The sequence below is a fragment of the Scophthalmus maximus genome, chromosome 19 (assembly GCF_022379125.1).
Source record: "Scophthalmus maximus strain ysfricsl-2021 chromosome 19, ASM2237912v1, whole genome shotgun sequence".
Lineage (NCBI taxonomy): Eukaryota > Metazoa > Chordata > Actinopteri > Pleuronectiformes > Scophthalmidae > Scophthalmus > Scophthalmus maximus.
The window spans coordinates 14,539,360-14,556,490 of record NC_061533.1 but is presented as its reverse complement, the minus strand read 5'-3'; the positions used below and the strand labels follow the sequence as shown (position 1 = coordinate 14,556,490).

The 17,131-nt window shown below is 41.0% G+C and overlaps 1 protein-coding gene across 4 annotated transcripts in view; it reads left to right on the top strand.

The window, feature by feature from the left end:
- LOC118314315 (EGF-like repeat and discoidin I-like domain-containing protein 3) overlaps positions 1–17,131 on the top strand; it is a 101,041-nt gene that overhangs the window by 42,384 nt on the left and 41,526 nt on the right. For all 4 annotated transcript variants that reach the window (XM_047329255.1, XM_047329252.1, XM_047329253.1 and 1 more), the window contains one exon: positions 11,841–11,954. In XM_047329255.1, coding sequence (XP_047185211.1) covers positions 11,841–11,954 — 114 coding nt within the window. The remainder of the gene's footprint in view (positions 1–11,840; positions 11,955–17,131) is intronic.

Sequence of the window (17,131 nt, the reverse complement as noted above, 5' to 3'; positions counted from 1 at the left end):
ATTTGGTCTTTCCTCCTTCAAAGCACCGCACATTCCTGTCACTGGAAACAGCAGCGCACCTCTTTATGTGGTGGTTCGGTTATAATCTGGTCAGTCGAGTCTCAAGATGACTTGTTTGTGTTTGTGCAAGCATAGACATAGCATAGTCATTCCAAGAAGAAATGTAAGTAATTTCCATATTTACTTTCATATTTAATTTGATTGGACAAAGTAAGAAAAATAACTTTCTTTATTTTATTCTTAAATGTGTCATACATGAATGGTTTCCCTTCACACTTTTCTCTGATTATGCTTTGACCAAAACATTTTTCAAACAAACCCAAAAGGCTTCTTTTTTTTTCAAATTAAATAATTTGGTGAGGTTTTTTTTAGGCAAGGGTTTCCAATGTTAAAGTAAAACCAGTTGACTTATTAAGGCAGTTTATAGTTGTGAGGATTCAAACGGAGCAGAAGACTGACTCATCGGTATACCATAAAGTGGTAGTTTGGACTAATTGAAGTGGGGTTGAAGTACTTCATAGGCAGTGGGTTTTGGTCGGCGCTTTTCCCAGTTGGTGAGAAGCATACTGGAGAACCGGCATACAAGCTGTGACACGTAATGCTCTGGATGAGACCAGCAGCAAACCATATTTTTTTAAAAAAGGTCCTTCCATATTACTCTGACAAGGGGTTTGTAATCTGCCAGTGTGTAGAGTCTTATCCAGAGTAGAGGAAGCTCTTGCCCAGATCGACTGCTGTGTGTTATTTATCCTATTCAGTTTGTCTCTGCCTCAGAGATACTAGTAAAAGCTGCATCTGGCATGCTGACCCAACAAAAGGTGATATGCCGCAAACGCAGAGGCTTCACCGTCAAAAGCCTCAAGTTCCAAGATGTCCAGTGGTATCCGTGGCATCACAGGCATTCGGGCATGGTGCCATTTTTACTGAGATAGGCATCCATTTTGTCTGCCCCATCCACATTCATACTTTATTTCAATTGTATCAGTGTAGCTACAGTCATCTACTCTGGTGTTTCCACCGGCAGATGGAGCATACTTAACGATCCTCCAGATGGACGTCAGTAAATCAGTGGTCCCGGACGAGGGGGTCGACCACCTTTCTCACTCAGCTGCGTCCGTCGGGCTGGCATGAGCAGCCTTCTACACTCAATCCATTCTTACCATCTTGTGAATTGTCAAGGGTTGTGGGACCATCTGGAGAATTAGCTTGATGAAGCAGCACATCTATCTGAGAGTGTTTGCTGCCCTGTGTACATACAGTGCCGACCGTGAGACATTCCTGTTAGAAAGAGCAGGTGTCTGCCTCTTTCGACAAGAGATCACCAGCTGATTTCTCTGGTCAGTGTGTGTGTGTTTATACCTCTACAAAAAAAAGAAAGAAAAGGAAAACAAAAAAAGACCTGGTCAAAGATCAGTGTTGTACTTAAAACCTCTATTTTCTCTGGTATCCTGCTGCCCCCTTTCCATCCCAGTAGGAGCTGACCGTATCTCACCTTTATCAAAGGGCATTTTGGATAACAAGCTGAAAGGTGTTTAGCACCACCCTTCCTGTTTGGCTGACATATTAATATATTTTATTTAGCCATCTCAATGCAACCACTGACACCAGATGCTGATCTTGTTGGTGTTAGCCTCACGCATGTTCTCACACCCTCATCTGTCAGTGCTTCCGTCACTTACAATTTAAAGTGATGTAATTTCCCCCATAAGTCTCCAGTAATTACTCAGTTCTGCAAATCCTGCCAAATGAAAACTGCTGTAGAATCATTACTTTAAGTAAGATGACCTTTTTTCCTTTGTCAAGGTGGTGCTTTCCTAGCAAAATTATAGAGAGCTATTTTTTCTCACCATGCAACCAAGCAGTAAAAACCATTATAATGACACAGAAGGGTGTCGGGGAGATGAAGCTACGGTATATAATGATCAGATGGTGCTGCCTTGCTCATAAAACATAGTCTTCTGTGGTAAGGCCAACACTTTTAAAATAATGTGAATGTGCAGAGGTGCTTCACAAGAGGTTCTCTCATTGCCTGGATTTCTTCAGTTATGTTTGCCGAGATTCAAAGATAACGTGACGAGAAACAAAGGCGTTGAAAGCGCGTTTGGATCTTATGTAGAAAAGCGGTTAGAAAATAACGGGAAATGAGAATCGCCCAACATAAGCCTGTATTTGTTTACTTAGGTCCTTTTTCCCCCCCCTCTCTCTCTATCCTCTGGTTTCCGCTTCCTGAGCACCCAGTCACCTGGTTTATCCCTCCTGTGGAGGAGTTGCAAGGAGCGAGCTGTTACAAGGGCCTAATTGTGTAAGGCTCCCTCGGCCACTTGAGCTGCACTGTCACCTCCTGGCCTGTGCAGACTAGATGGAGGTGTTGGCAGAAGGCCAAGGCATAAATAGAGATGCATTTCCAAATCCCAGGCGGTGGAAAGGAGTTAGACTCAGTCCTGCCCAGGGCTTTTGCCTGCCACTGCAAGCCAAAACTGGACACTGTTAAATGTTCAGCTTGGCTACACAGAGCTGCATTAATCCAGGGCGGTCAGTGTGTGGCCAAATTAGTATCTGTGTTATTTTACTACAAACTAAGTTCATTCAGTGTGACAAAGGAAGAAAAAGGTTAAGGGACCAGCGTGTGGGATTTAGGGGGGAGCTTTTGGCAGAAACAGAATATTCAAGAGAAGAACACTGCAAGAGAAGCTCAGAGTCAAGGAGATTAGACTTGATGAGCGGGACATAATTTTACTTTAACTTAACACTTTGAGGACTTGCCATAGACAGATACAAATGTTAATTCAGCTCGGCAAATGTGAATAAATAATGCATAGTGTGTGCATATTTGGAATTTTGGTAGAGAAACATTCCACCGCTCTGCAGGTTTTCTGCACACTTGGAAAAGGAGAGGTGCGTTGGCGGCATATTCAGTTAGTTGCAATCTGCAACCTCACCTCTAGATGCCACTAAATCCTACATACTGGTCCTTTAAGGTTGGTGGTCTTGGGAATGCGTTTTTTTAAACCATAATATAGGATTTTGGCTCGTGCCCTGCACAGAGAAGTTGGTGTAAATCATTATACCACCTTTCATTTAATCATGAATATAACCCCAACATGGGTCAGAGATGGGTGAGTGGCCGTTAAGGGGATGATAGCACTTAATGCATTCTTTGGATATCCACTTGTGTTCGTTAGACACACAGAGGGGTAGCGCAGGGTAATTTATAAAATCAGTGTGAAATTACTCTCTGCTGAAATCACTGATGCTTCCTAAGTTGGCTGCCATATCAATATTCAACTCTGCATGAGTCATTCAGACGTTGACTTTTATCAAGACCTGTTTTTGTTTCAGTGCAAAGGACTTAAAATATTGAGTCATGATGCAACCGCTTCTTCAGATGTTATGTTTAAGCATAAGCGTCAATACTAAATTCTTTACCTCTGTCATCCCAGAGAGTGAAATGACATATGGCATAAGTAAGTATTTATGAATTTCCAGTCTCGCATTTGATTGGAAATTTTTTTTAGTCTTGGCATGACTCCACCACCTTGGTCCACAATGAAACATCTCAACAACTTTTGGATGGACTGCCATTATATTATTTGCATATACTGTAGTGGATGGATCCTAGTGAATGTGGTGATCCTTTGACAATGAGATCAATACTAGTGGTTCAGTCTTGAAATATGATTGAACTGCTGGAGGAATTGCCATTAGGACTGGTACAAATTTCCAAGGTCTCTGGGGGATAAACTGTCCTTTGATGATACCCTGACTTTTCCTATTGCACCAGCAGCAGGTTAAACATGTACAGCATCGTGGTCCCCATATGATGTGCCTGACTGTTTCTATTGGGCCACCATGAGTTTGACTTTTTTTTTTTATAACTGAAATACCTCAACAAGTATTGGACGGATCGCCATGAAATGTATTAAGCTCACCACTTTACCCCATATATTTAATTCTAATAACTTTTCTTGTATGTGTATGTATTTTTGTCCAGTGCCATTTGACTTACAAAATGGATGAGATTTCTCATTAAAGCTTCAGCTTCACTTTGTGTTCAGTGCTAATTATGATAACATACCAGCACACTAAAATGATTAACAGTTTTCAAAGTTGCACTCAGGTTTGGTTCTCATTCCTAAATGTTTCTACAACCTCTATGACATTTAATGTATGTCAATGATATTGAAACCACGCAACTTCATTTATATTTCTTGTTAATTTTAATTAACTCATCATACTCAAATGTTGATGTCTCCTTTTACCCTTAATTTCCATTAAATGAGGCTCTTACTTGCTCTTTCCATGTCACCTACCTCTACGTTATATCTGAATCTCATTCTAGTCAAACATACCAGTAAGTGTTCCTCAGTGGTGTTAAAGAGTTTGATCAGCATTCCCCTCGCACACTTACTGTGGAGGCTCCATCTGTAAGCTTAAAATGACACTTTAGGCTTTGCTTCGAGCGCCACTCTGCCTCCGACTGAGGGCTCTTCACAAATTTTCTACACCCCGGCTTCGGCGGAGCCCCCTGGTCTGGATGTCTATGAAATGAGTGTTTTCGCTTCTCGGATTCTCAAACCTCTCTGCAATGTATTCCTAAGACACATTTTCAAGGGCTTCTGGAGTGCAGCTGTGAATAACTTCTCAGTGGACTAATCCCACTTCAAAAAGCATGTCCTTGGAATACGCTATTCGTAATCCTGCATTCACAGTGTCATGCATCATCATATCCCTTAAGACATGCAGTATGTACCACCGTGAAAACTAACCTGCATTTGAGATGAGAAATCCCATACAGGAGATCAATAAAATCAATACTCATGCAAAGCCTAGATGCTTATGAGCAGGGCTCAAATCTATCACAGTGAAATATATTTCAGGGATACATCGGGTGATGTTGAATCTCTCTTTCAGCTTGTGTGACTTCAGCAGACAAAAGACAGGAATCCTGTCTTGTGTGGTGAAAGTCATTTCAGTGGTGTGGTTAAGGCAAGGATAGATGGACTTGATAGATTGACAGCAGAAACTGGCACCTCCTTGTTCTTTCCTCTATGTCTGACTCAACCTGGAGAGACAGGGTTTGTCTCGGTCTTGTGTAGTGTGGAGACATTTCAATGCACCGGGACCTGTCAACACAACAAACAAGGCTGCTTGTGATGCAGCTCTGAGGATTACTGGAGTTTAACAAAACGGGAATTCATATAGGCCAACAATAATCTATTCGACAGATACTGTTTGTACATGGGATAAGAGATACGATATGTGATGAAATGCAGGTGTAAAAAACAAACAAACATGGTGATTCTTGACTGCCACTGGTAAAGAGAACCCTCACTCTGTACATACAACCTACCGAGATGTCCTGTCTTTCCCCCTGAGATATGAACAGATGGCTCATTTATCTCTGCCCCTTTCAAGAGGGTGCTGTGTTACATCAAAATAATGTGAGGGAAAATAATATTCACTTAAGAATAGCAAATGAAGAATTGCATTGTTGATTTATGAGCACACTAATCACAGAGGGAATGGAGAAGCTGTTCTTATCAAAACTGCAACTCTATCAACGGCTGAAGATGTGTGCATATTGTTAATGTTGTCGATGCAGCATTATCACATGTGTAACAAAACATGCTGGGCTGTTTTTGAGTATAAAACACTTGATTATATGATATATGTTCTGCTCTTTAGATATATCTGGGTGGACACTGAATAATAACCCAATGTGCTGTTGCATGTCAGTACAGTAATCTATGCTGTAGCCTCTAACTATTGATGTATACTGTCTCCATGAGGCGGACCACCATATAAATATGCCAAAAGATCTTTATCCTCACATAAAAATCTCATAAATTCTTGATCTCATAACTAACTTAATAAAGTACTGTACTCTGACACCAAGCTTTAAGCTGAGGATATACACTCTTCCCACTCAGGGTAGCATCCAAGTAATGTAAATCTTTGGGCCTTTCATTTCTTTTTTTCCTCAATTTAATTTTTTTTTCAGTGTGAAATCTAATATATGCTGGACCACCATGAATCACAGGGCATCAGCAACAGCAACAGCATGTCCCAGGGAAAAGCATAACTGCTACGGGGGAAAGGGGATGATTACTTTCAAGGAAGTACAAGTGTTCAAGGTCAGGGTTTATTATGTGGCAGGCATAAACAAGTGCTTGTCCACTTCATTCCTGTCAATCAGGAACAGAGGGGTCAAGAGGAGCAGCTTGCTTACCAAACATTTGAGGCTCTGCTGGTTTTCTGACATCAAAACAGGTACGGTAGGATGAGATAAAACTTCCCCTGGGGAAAAGTGTGCATGAGTGTTAAAGCGAAGTCCAGATGGAGAGACGTAACACAATGTGACATATCCTCTTAAAAGCCAATTCTTGACAGACCTCCAATCGTGTGGCTTACAGTGTCTTGACAGAGGCAAAAATGAGGCTTAAACCAGTTTCACCAAACATCTGACTGTGATTTAATGAAGGGAGTGGGTGAGATGCAGGGGCAACACTGCTGGGATGTTACCTTTCATTCTGATAATTGGCTTTGGAGGCTTTACGAGTGTGAGCAGATTACAAGGTATTAGCAAGCATTTATTTCAATGATTTGTGGGATTTATGTTGTTGTTTGGGCTCATATAGGTTAGGCTTAGGCTGATGCTTTTTCATATATATTTAGGTCCCTCTGAAATTAAAATTCTTATTTTTATATAAGCCAGCTTTGTAAATTAAAACAACCAGTTACATGGATAGAGAATGGACATAGACTTTTTTTCTTGGAGGGGGGGTTGTTTAAACTTAATACCTAGATTGTATTCAGACCTGCTCACTTAAATTCATTTTAAATTGATAAGGTCACAAAATTGGCCTACTTGTTTATCAGCCGACACTCAATAACCCATAATACCAAGGTGAGGACATTTTTGACTGTTTTTAAATGATTTATAAATAATGATAAATGAAAAATGTTATACTGAAAGGAAGATATCATTGAAAAGACAACATGTGGACATGATTTTGCAGTCGGGATTGAACTGCATGCTGGTGAGCTCTAACAGATTGGCCAGCACAAAAACAACTCACAAATTTAAGCACTCTTCACTTCTAGAGGCTAGAGGCTTTTAGAGAATTGTGTTGTTCTTCAACGCGACTGCTAACATGACACCGTCTGCTCATGGCGCTCGATTTGTGAGCCAGTTACTTTGTGTCGAACACAAAACTCTCAGCTTGGACATTTGGGTAACATTCCTTTAATATGTTCCAAACATGTCTTCCTCTTAAAATAATGTTTTTGATGAGAAAGAAAAGAAAAGAAATAGTAGTGCTTCTTGTTCGCAAAAAAAAAAGCCCAACTATGTGAGTTCAGGCAGGCATAAAAGGATTTTTAAGGACTATATGGCATATTTACCTCTTGAATAATCCTCTGTGTGTGTGATGTGACACTTTATTGTACCTCAACTAGTGAATGAACTTGAAAACAGATTTGTCTGTGCGTCCGTGGGGCTCTGGCAGATGCAGGCATATGCAGAGGTCAGTGCAGCCCAGTAAAGTGAGGTCACAGGTGATCACCCCCCCAGCCCCCCACCCCGCCTTCGCAGGCCTTGTTCCAGCTCCCTGGACACTCCGTAGCCAATTTAGCGCTCACAGCCAGTATCAGTTCCTGACACAGAGCGCCATTCATTGCTTTCATTATTGTTGGCCTGAGACACATTTTGGAGAGCGATAGGGGAGCAAAGCCAGGAAGCGGGACGCTCCGGCGGACCGATGGGAGCACGATGAGAGTCCGACGGAAGGAATATACTTTTGTGTCTGTGAGCCTTTCGTTTTAAGGGTCGTATTGTGCAAAGGTCATCGTTAGATGATCGTAGTGACGATAACAGACAGTTACGCTTCGTGTTTGATGTTTTTATACATTTTTACTGCAAATCACATGAACGACCAATGCATTTTCTAGAATTTCACATTGACGAACAGTATATCAATTAATGTGGAACTAAAATACATGGGGGTGGATAGAATAAACTGGCACCTTTTTACAGCGGCATGCTATTCTCTACATGAGTCATATTGAAGTATCCTTCTATTTGTTTATAGATCTGGAGGTAGTGACGTTATATAGCATTGCATTTCACCAATCTCTGTATGTAGAGTGAGCGGACAGCATAACATGGAATCCGGTGCGATGCCATTTTAAACAGTCGCGGATGAATCAGCGTCCTTCTGGCCCTGTTTCAACAAAAACTGATCCACATAGACGTCACTAAAGTGGTATTATTGGAGAGCCAGTGTTTTGAATTGCGTTAAATCGGTACACTTGGTAGTTTTATTGCCTCCCTCCACTGTAGAAATGTTTACTCAGAGTGGGTTGTTAAATTGTCATAACCAAGAGAACGCCATCCTAATTAAACTCAAGCCATCATTTGGAAAATCTTGTTTTACCACATTTAAGGCCTTTAATGACGTGTTTAAATGCAGAACGGTGCTGTTAGACTATTATCAGCGGGGGAACTCTTTGGACACGTGCCCGCAACTGTGACTGTGTTAGAGAGGTCGTGCTAACAGTTTATTTACCTGACCAATAGGGCTTGCACACCTTCCATCCTCTTCTCCCTTTCTTTCACAGTTTCTCTCTCTCACATCGTCGCCCTTCTTCTCTATTTTTTTTTAACCGAGTGGATTGACTGCATTCCCTGAAGTAATCCCCCTTCTCTCCCACCTGATTTACTGACAATACACCGCTTTTAAGTCTCGCTTTCCCTGCGCTGGTCTCCCAAGGCCTCTCGTAAAAAGGGAGGCAAATCGCTCGATGGTCTGGCTGTGTGTTCTTCTCTCTGTGGTGTGTTCAAGTTCGCTTCGGGCTATTTGAGTGGCTTGCCCATCAGGCGCACCTCTATATATCTAGGTGGCATGATCGCGGTGGTGAAATAACAGCACTTTATGTTCAGAATGAGCTGACGATTGTTTCTTCTCTTCTTTTTTTTTCTGCCTCAAATCTGTCTCTATATATTCTCATGGCCCTATGACACTAAAGGAAACAGGGCATACGGTTCACAAGTTAGTATCTAAAGCACCACTATGTAATTTATGTAATGATTTCATATTAATGTTACAGCATTTGATCACACATCTGCACCCAGTTATGCGTTGAATTCAGTATATATCAATGTTCACAAGTGGCTTTAGTATCCATTTTTCATTTGAGGGTTTTATTAAGGGAATTAGTGAAGACCAAATTTTCCCTGTGCAAATTACCTCGCTGTGAAGAATGAATTGTGTTTTTTATGGACTACCCTTGATTACATTGATTGAATGATTCACATTTTAACTGTTATTGTCAAACTTACAACAATTGTTGGTTGTTGAGGATTACAGCCATTAAAACAACTGAAAACCACACTGTTCAATGAAGTTTGGCTGTTGATGTTCTTTAGAGGGCGGAAATCAGTTGACATTTTTCATGGGGAATGGTTCTTAACAGGCCCCCTCAAACTGTAATTCTTTTTTTTTTGTTTTTAAATAATCCCCCTGGATCGCTGTAATCTCCAACAATTATAAAGTTTCCTTGTGACAAGTGCTTGTTTCTTCATCATGTGCTAATAATGTGTTGTCAGTAGCAGGATAGTTTCTTGTGGACTATTAGACATGCTGTAATTAAAGCCCATCAAAGCACAGTTACAGTTGAGGACGAAGCATGAACTCTGGCATATGTGTTGAGCATGCAGGATCTTCCTGGGCTCACTTGGACATTTTCTGGACATTTTTTGCCTTTTTCGAGCAACGTTCGCCGACATTTGTGCTCTCACATGCAGCCCCTCCGGAAGAATTTCAGGAAGATGTCTGGTCTTTGATGCATGTCTGAAAGCAGCTCAGGTGACAAATGGTCAATGTGTTGGACAAACCTTTGCTGCTCCCTGTCGTAGAGAGCCACCACCTCAAGATTGGGGTTTTCCCTTACATTTGTGACGTGAATGAGCTTGTGACTACTGCGTGACATATAGTGTCAATGAACTGCGTGTTTCAGTCACTATTTCAGACTTCTTTCATTGTCTGAGAGCAGAAACGCACGTACTCAAGAATAGCTTCATTGGGAATTCAGCTGTGTTAGAATACTCTATATGCGACCAGCTGTTCCACAACAATGTTTCCAACCATGACTTCAATTTCGCACATTGACCATATGGGATAGACCCACACACTAGTCTTTTTTTATTGTCTTTTGGGAAAAGTTTTATAGCTCAATTCCATCAGACATCTTTTCACCCAAATACAGTTGTCTCACGGGTCCCCCGTGCATATTTCAGTGAATCACAAACCATTTCTCTCTTATCTCTGTGCCTCTTTTATTTCCCTTTTTTTCCCCATTTTATCTTTTGGTATGCCGCTCTGCTGCAGATTAAAAATGCTGCCGCTTGTAGTCACAGTACCTCAGTGACCATTATGTGAAGACCATGACTGTATTTCTCTGGATCGTAAAACAAACCACTGATAACAGATATATTTAGAGATATTGTAGATATGCCCATGTGACAAGCACAGATTTTATAGATGAAACCTCAAAGAGATTAAGCACCATAACAGACTTACTTTAATCGTGCTTCACTTTCTTAAGCTTTGTAAATCTCAAGCCTAGTTGCATATTCATGATGACAAAATATACCTAGGAGTCACAGATGGCTTGGGGTATGTTTTAGAGGATTAAAAGTCTTGTAGCTGCCAAAGGCAGGTTTGGAAATCATTAGAAATTTGTTTAAAAAAATGTTTAGAAATTCACTCCTTTTCCTCCCTCCCCTTTCTGAACTATCCCTCTAATCTCCTTTTCTGTGTCTATAAAAGCACAGCGTGCAAATTGGTGGGATGGGTGGGGTTGGGGGTCTGTCACCCTCTCTAACTGGTTAGATGAATCAATCAGAGAAAAGCTATTTCAGAGAGCTTTTGGCGAGCAAAGGTGGCTGTAGAGTAGGTGATCATTCTGTGACAATTTATCATATTAATAGTCTGTTCTGCGCTGTTCTGTGTCTCTGCAATACTTGAAAGAATAGACTGATTGTTTTGAGTTTCAGTTCAAAAATACTGTCGGTGGTGCAAAATGTTGTGTTATTGCCATTTTTCAGTTTAGTGTAGATACCTACAAGTGATTTGCACATACTGAGAAAACCGTTTAATAAAATGAATACAATTCAAGCTGTTTCCGACTTTGTCTGGAGAGTAAATGGACTCTCTGATATATTCATATGTTGTGTCAAGTTTGCTCGTAGTTCTTCTGCTTTGGCCACATTTCATGTAAACAGCTGCATGTTTATTAATGACTGTTTGCAGTTTTTCAGCCCCGTGGTAATTATTTGCCTCACAGTGAAATTGCGTTGTATCGACAAATGCTATTTGACTGTTTCCCACCCAAAGCAGGGCTGCAACCCTATAAAATATATCTCAAAAAGTGATACTGATTTGGATTCTCACTTTTCACATCATTATCTTATCATTAACATTAAGCCAAAATATCCGCAAACTGTGCAGGAACAGTTTATGTAGGCTATAGTTTTCACTTTGGAAATCGCAGCAGGGAAGTATGGTAACTATTTTAACTACAAGGAAAGTACACTGGGTTAATTGTTCTTAACACCTGAGAACTTGGGCCTGTGTGGTAGCATTAAGGGTCTTCCCAAGGAGCTATCTGATTTATTAGTTTCAAGAAAGCTGTGTCTTTGTGAGAGCTTCACAGGGAAAATGAAATATATGCTCCCATCCAATGCATTCTAATGAGGATGAGGTCTTTTTTCTAATTGCCAAAGTCTGTTTCAAGTAAACGAACGCACCTTTTCTTTGTTTGTTTCTTGGCTCTTCTAGATATTAACGAATGTGAAAGGGACCCATGCAAGAACGGGGGCATTTGCACAGATCTGGTTGCCAACTATTCCTGCGAATGCCCGGGGGAGTACATGGGGAGGAACTGCCAATACAGTAAGTGCACTTTTTTTTTTCCTTACAGCGCATTGACCTCTGATGAAATTTTCCAAAGGTTACACAAGTTTATAAAGTCTTTATTTACATTTCTCAACTGTTGGCGGTGTTTCATTATATCCCTTTATTATTATCATACTTTTTTTGTAACCCAGTTAATTTTAATTTGTTCACAACAATATCCAGATCTTCTAAATATGCCAATAAGAAAACTTGACATTACATCCTCAAGGCTTATTGTTAATAAAGGAGACTGATAGAAGTGTGAGCTGTTAAGTGAAGAGTGCTAATAATCATGTGCTCAGTGTAAGAGTGTAAGAATTTTTTTGTATTAATATTGTCATGAACTGAAATACCCCTGTATATTTTTGGGATTGAGAAAAGATAGACAATTTAGTCTTTGCATTTCATACAATGCTTTGGGATTTAGAGACATTATATTCTGAAATGATTCCACTGAGATCATTTGTCGGCAAAAACAAGACAACATTACTCAGATTGTTTCTAACTATAACTCTTAAAACTCATCAACATGAATATGAGATCTGAGCAATATAAGATATGCAGTGGTTTGCACGGCATATTTATTTCAAATTGCATCAACATAATAAAAATTATAATTTTTCATCATCTTGTCCTTTTTTTCTCACAGGACAACACAAACACTAAAGCATGAAACGTCTCTTTGTGCAGGCAAGCACTATTTTCCAAGTTGCCCAACAGTTTTATGGAAACAAAGAGTGAGCTTCTGTCTTATTAGAATTGAGGAGACCTCATGGCTTTCATGTGTTTATTATGCTATTGTGAGGATTCCTCTGCTCAGTTGTGGAACATATTAGGATTAATGTATCAGTGGACTCGGAGCTCTGAGCCACCCCTGCACTGCTGTTCGCAAATTAATAAATCATATTCTTCTATCTTAGGTGCAGCACAGTTGCTCTGCGACAGATTAGACCTCGACAGGCAGGAATTCTCAGTCTGCACTGGGACTCAGAATTTTTGCTAGTTGCTTTTACAAAAGTGAATGATTTAAGGGAGAGGGAATTTGGGGAATAGGGCAGAGTGAAGAAGCACAGCGTGGCTTACGGGGTTGGTTAGTGAATAAAGCGGAGGGAAGATTTAGGGCCCTTTCCTGGACCCGACACAAAGTGGCTTTGCTTGCGTCAGACGCAGTTGTCCCTTTTATTTTTTTCTGTCCAGCACCCATGTTGTTTGAATAGAAAATGTCCATCTGATTACTCATGGGTTAAGCGAGGTGTGGTCAGGTGCATTGTTGGTGCTGTGCTACCTTGAGGCAAAGGAACGAAATTAAACCGCAAGCCAACAACCACCTGGTCCGAAGTTAATGGGACAGGGCAAATTATACTGAGAGTATTATGTTACACAGTTGGTGCCTTGCTTTTGCCCAAAGTGAAACCATGAAAGTGTGTGCAAAGTGAAAGTGTTTACTCTTACTACCTGGGAATCCACCAAGGTGCAAGTACCCCTGGCATTTGAAAGGAATGAGAGGATGGCACTCAGCATGACACGATCCAAACACAGCCATGATTTATCAGAATGACGCTCAGTAGATCGTATACCATTGCCAAGGCCCAACGGTCCACTTTAATTCAATCAAGCCACACCAAATTGCACAGACTCTTAGATAGAAGTCCGGTAAACATGTCTGGTTTTTTATTTTATTTTTTTTTCAACAAGATCCATGTATTGTTGACTGGGAAATGGGCAAAAAAAAAAGAAAGAAGCCCTATCTCTCAATGATAAACAAAGTGATAAGGAATCACTCCATCTTTCTCTGGATCCACACTCAAATTGAATGGGTTCTTTCTTGGCCAATGTCCCATCCTTCCACCACATTTTATGGAAATCCGTTCTGTAGTTGTTTTTTTTCCCGTAATCCTTCTGAAAAAAAAAGCAAGATACAAACAACAACAAAAAAAGCTTAATCTTCTTGGCAGAGATAGTTAAGAGAGTAAAAACAAGCATTTACAACCAGGGACCTGGTGCGTTTGGACACGCCCTGAATGCGATGCGCTTTAATCGTTATTACCCTTTATATTTTCTTGATTCCTATTTATTTAATGTGTGTTTGGTTTTGGGTATTTATATCAGTATTTTAATCATTCGACCAGTTACTTTCAAAGTTGCATCCATCCATCATCTACCGCTTTATCCATTTAAGGGTCGCGGGGGAGCTGGAGCCGATCCCAGCTAACATTGGGCGAGAGGCGGGGTACACCCTGGACAGGTCGCCAGCCTATCACAGGGCCACATACAGAGACGGACAACCATTCACTCTCACATTCACAACTTCGGTCAATTTAGAGTCTCCAATTAACCTAACCCCATTCTGCATGTCTTTGGACTGTGGGAGGAAGCCGGAGAACCCGGAGAGAAGCCACACATACACGGGGAGAAAATGCCAACTCCACACAGAAAGGCCCTGGTTGGTTTGAACCAGGATTCGAACCCAGAAAGTTCTTGCTGTGAGGCGAGGGTGCTAACCACTACACCACCGTGCAGCCCTTCAAAGTTGCAGTGTGGTCTAATTATCACAGTAGTCTGTTTGGCTCTGTGGTTCAGCACATTAGATTGGGATTGGAACAATGACCATGAGTTGAAAGTGTAGACTCCCAGCTTTAATTCAACGGTGTGTTCATCCACAGTGGTTGAAATGTCGGCCTTTTTCATACATGTACATGCTCCTCGAGGGTAAAATGGGTCATAAGTCCTACACTGCTCACCTGATGTAAATGTTGACAACATGAAACACCCCTGAAACCAAAAGTCAGTTCTTCAACCTAGCTCATTTTGTTGTTGATGTTGTTTATTTCATTTGAAATCAAGTGCGCTGAGGAAGAGCCAATCATGCCACGGACCTAATACTTTCAGACTGAACTATCCTGTTTCCTGACAAGGCTGCTTCACGTCACAACAACAGCCAGAAACTTAGACAAAAAGAAAATGTACAAATAAATTATTAATTTGATAACATTATTTAATAATAGAAGTGATTAAAAAGTAATTTTAACGGAAATAACAAATGACAAACAAAATTGCTGAGGCTAAATCAACATTTTCTTAAGCCTAATGTGATGGTCTGCGCTTTTGCTGTTTGCTTAAGTAAATCTGCCCTTTATTCATTTTGAATAATAAAAAAGACTACTAACTAAATACTACTACTACTACTACTACTTCTTCTAATAATAATACTAATAATAATAATACTAACTAAATAACAGCATTTAATGTCTCCCTGTCTTTATCCTCAGTTGACAGAAGGCGCTGCAGGCTTTGCCCACTTGAGAATAGTTCTGCTCGCCAGCTGTTAATGTTACTGCTGGCAAACCATGCAATGTGCTTAACAATGGCAGACCACCGCCTCAGCAGCAATAAACGACTTCACAGTTACTCTTGCTTACCCTAAATGACAAATGTGATAAATATTTAACGGCAACAGCACATCAACAGTAGGGGTGGGGGCCTATTCGAGAACCCTGTAAGCTTTGAGATTAGCTGGCTGACGGCTTGGTTCCATTACAATTCACAACTTTTTAAAATTGATTTTTGCATCCTCTCCAGAGCTTCATGTGCTGATAATGTTCAATAGTAGGGTAATGCCCCTTTAAAACCTAAATTTAGACTTTCCACAATTAATTTCATCGTTTGTACAACATGTTGCAGTTTTGCCATAAGAAATGCAGTCCAGTCCTTATTCAATATAGTGTACACAGAAAACAAGTTAGAATTCCTGGAGTGCAGTGCTATGCAAGAACTCCTCATCTCCTTTGACGTGTTCCGTCAGCCCACACAGTCGATATTTGTGCATGACTTGCCCACACACACACATATCCGCTGTTGCAGATGAAGCAGCCATACATTTTCTAGCCGTCTGGTCTCCAAAAAAACAAACAAACAAAAAAGCTTCAGCAGCTCCATGTCATTGTCTGACCTCTCCTTGTGACTCCTCCTGCAGCTGATTTGTAGATTCCTGTATGTATTCAGTGTCAGTACGCATTTGCAGATTATTTTACGCATTAAAGAATCTGATTAAGAGCACAATATTGGCCCAATAGGTGGCCGTTCAAATAAGTCCAGAAGATCCTCCTGCTCTTCTGTGTCGTTCGGCTCACAGATGACAGAAAGGGCATCGATTTGACAATGGGTAACCATCAGGTTTTGATATCAGTCTTAGCTGTCGCCAAGCTCAATATGAAACGGTTAGTGAGAACACAACTGCACAGAAATATGTTGGCACCCTTGTCTTGTCCTTATGGCACCCAGTTTGGGACTGATGTCGTTATTTTAAGCATATGTTTGCACTAGTTATACATTTCTGCTGTAAATCACCACACGGCATGAAACCAGACTGCATGCATATGTGATTAAATGTGAATATTTGTATGTTTATAATGTTTATTTAATTAAAGTATCGACATTTTCCTTTTTTTTTTTTAATACTGATTGCTTTCTTGCACATCTTCAAACCGCCTGCACATGAACGTTTGGACACGTGTACCCCAAAACTCTACATATCCATAAAACCTACAAATTACTCTATTCCTCTGTTGGATGGCTTCGTTTTTTGTCTTTACTATTTTCCTTTCTGGCTCCTTCAACTGCATGCTAAGCAGGACTGGTGTGGTAGCATACATTTCAGACGGACTCTAATTTGTTTAGGCCCTAGGTAGGGCTTGTGGGAGATGGATTTAGCTGTCACATCATCGCAACGCTAGTGTTAGTGATGTGTGCTGTCGCTGGGGCTGATGTATGCTCAGGGGCCAGCAGGCCAAGGCCCGGGGGCTGGCTGCTCCTGCCGCTCTGACGGACGGCTGGCAGGCAGCTCGTTAAAAGTGGCCCATCATTGCCACAAGGTGAGTAGGACCACGGCTTGGCAACAGTGTCTTGCCGCGACATCCGCAGAGCATGTCTTAAAAGAGAGCCGTCCGAGACGTACAACAGCGATGTGTTGACGCAACTCTGCACCTCAGACCTTACGTCAGGAACTTTCAGGAGTTGAGTTGCTGTAGGGTGACGCTCCATTTGGTCCATAATAGAGTTGCAGCCGTTTCCTGGTGTCACGATCTACCATGGGATGAAAACGGAGGGGTTATCATACCATGTACATTTGCTCTAAATAGAACACACACAAACACACACAGGACTCAACCACTCTA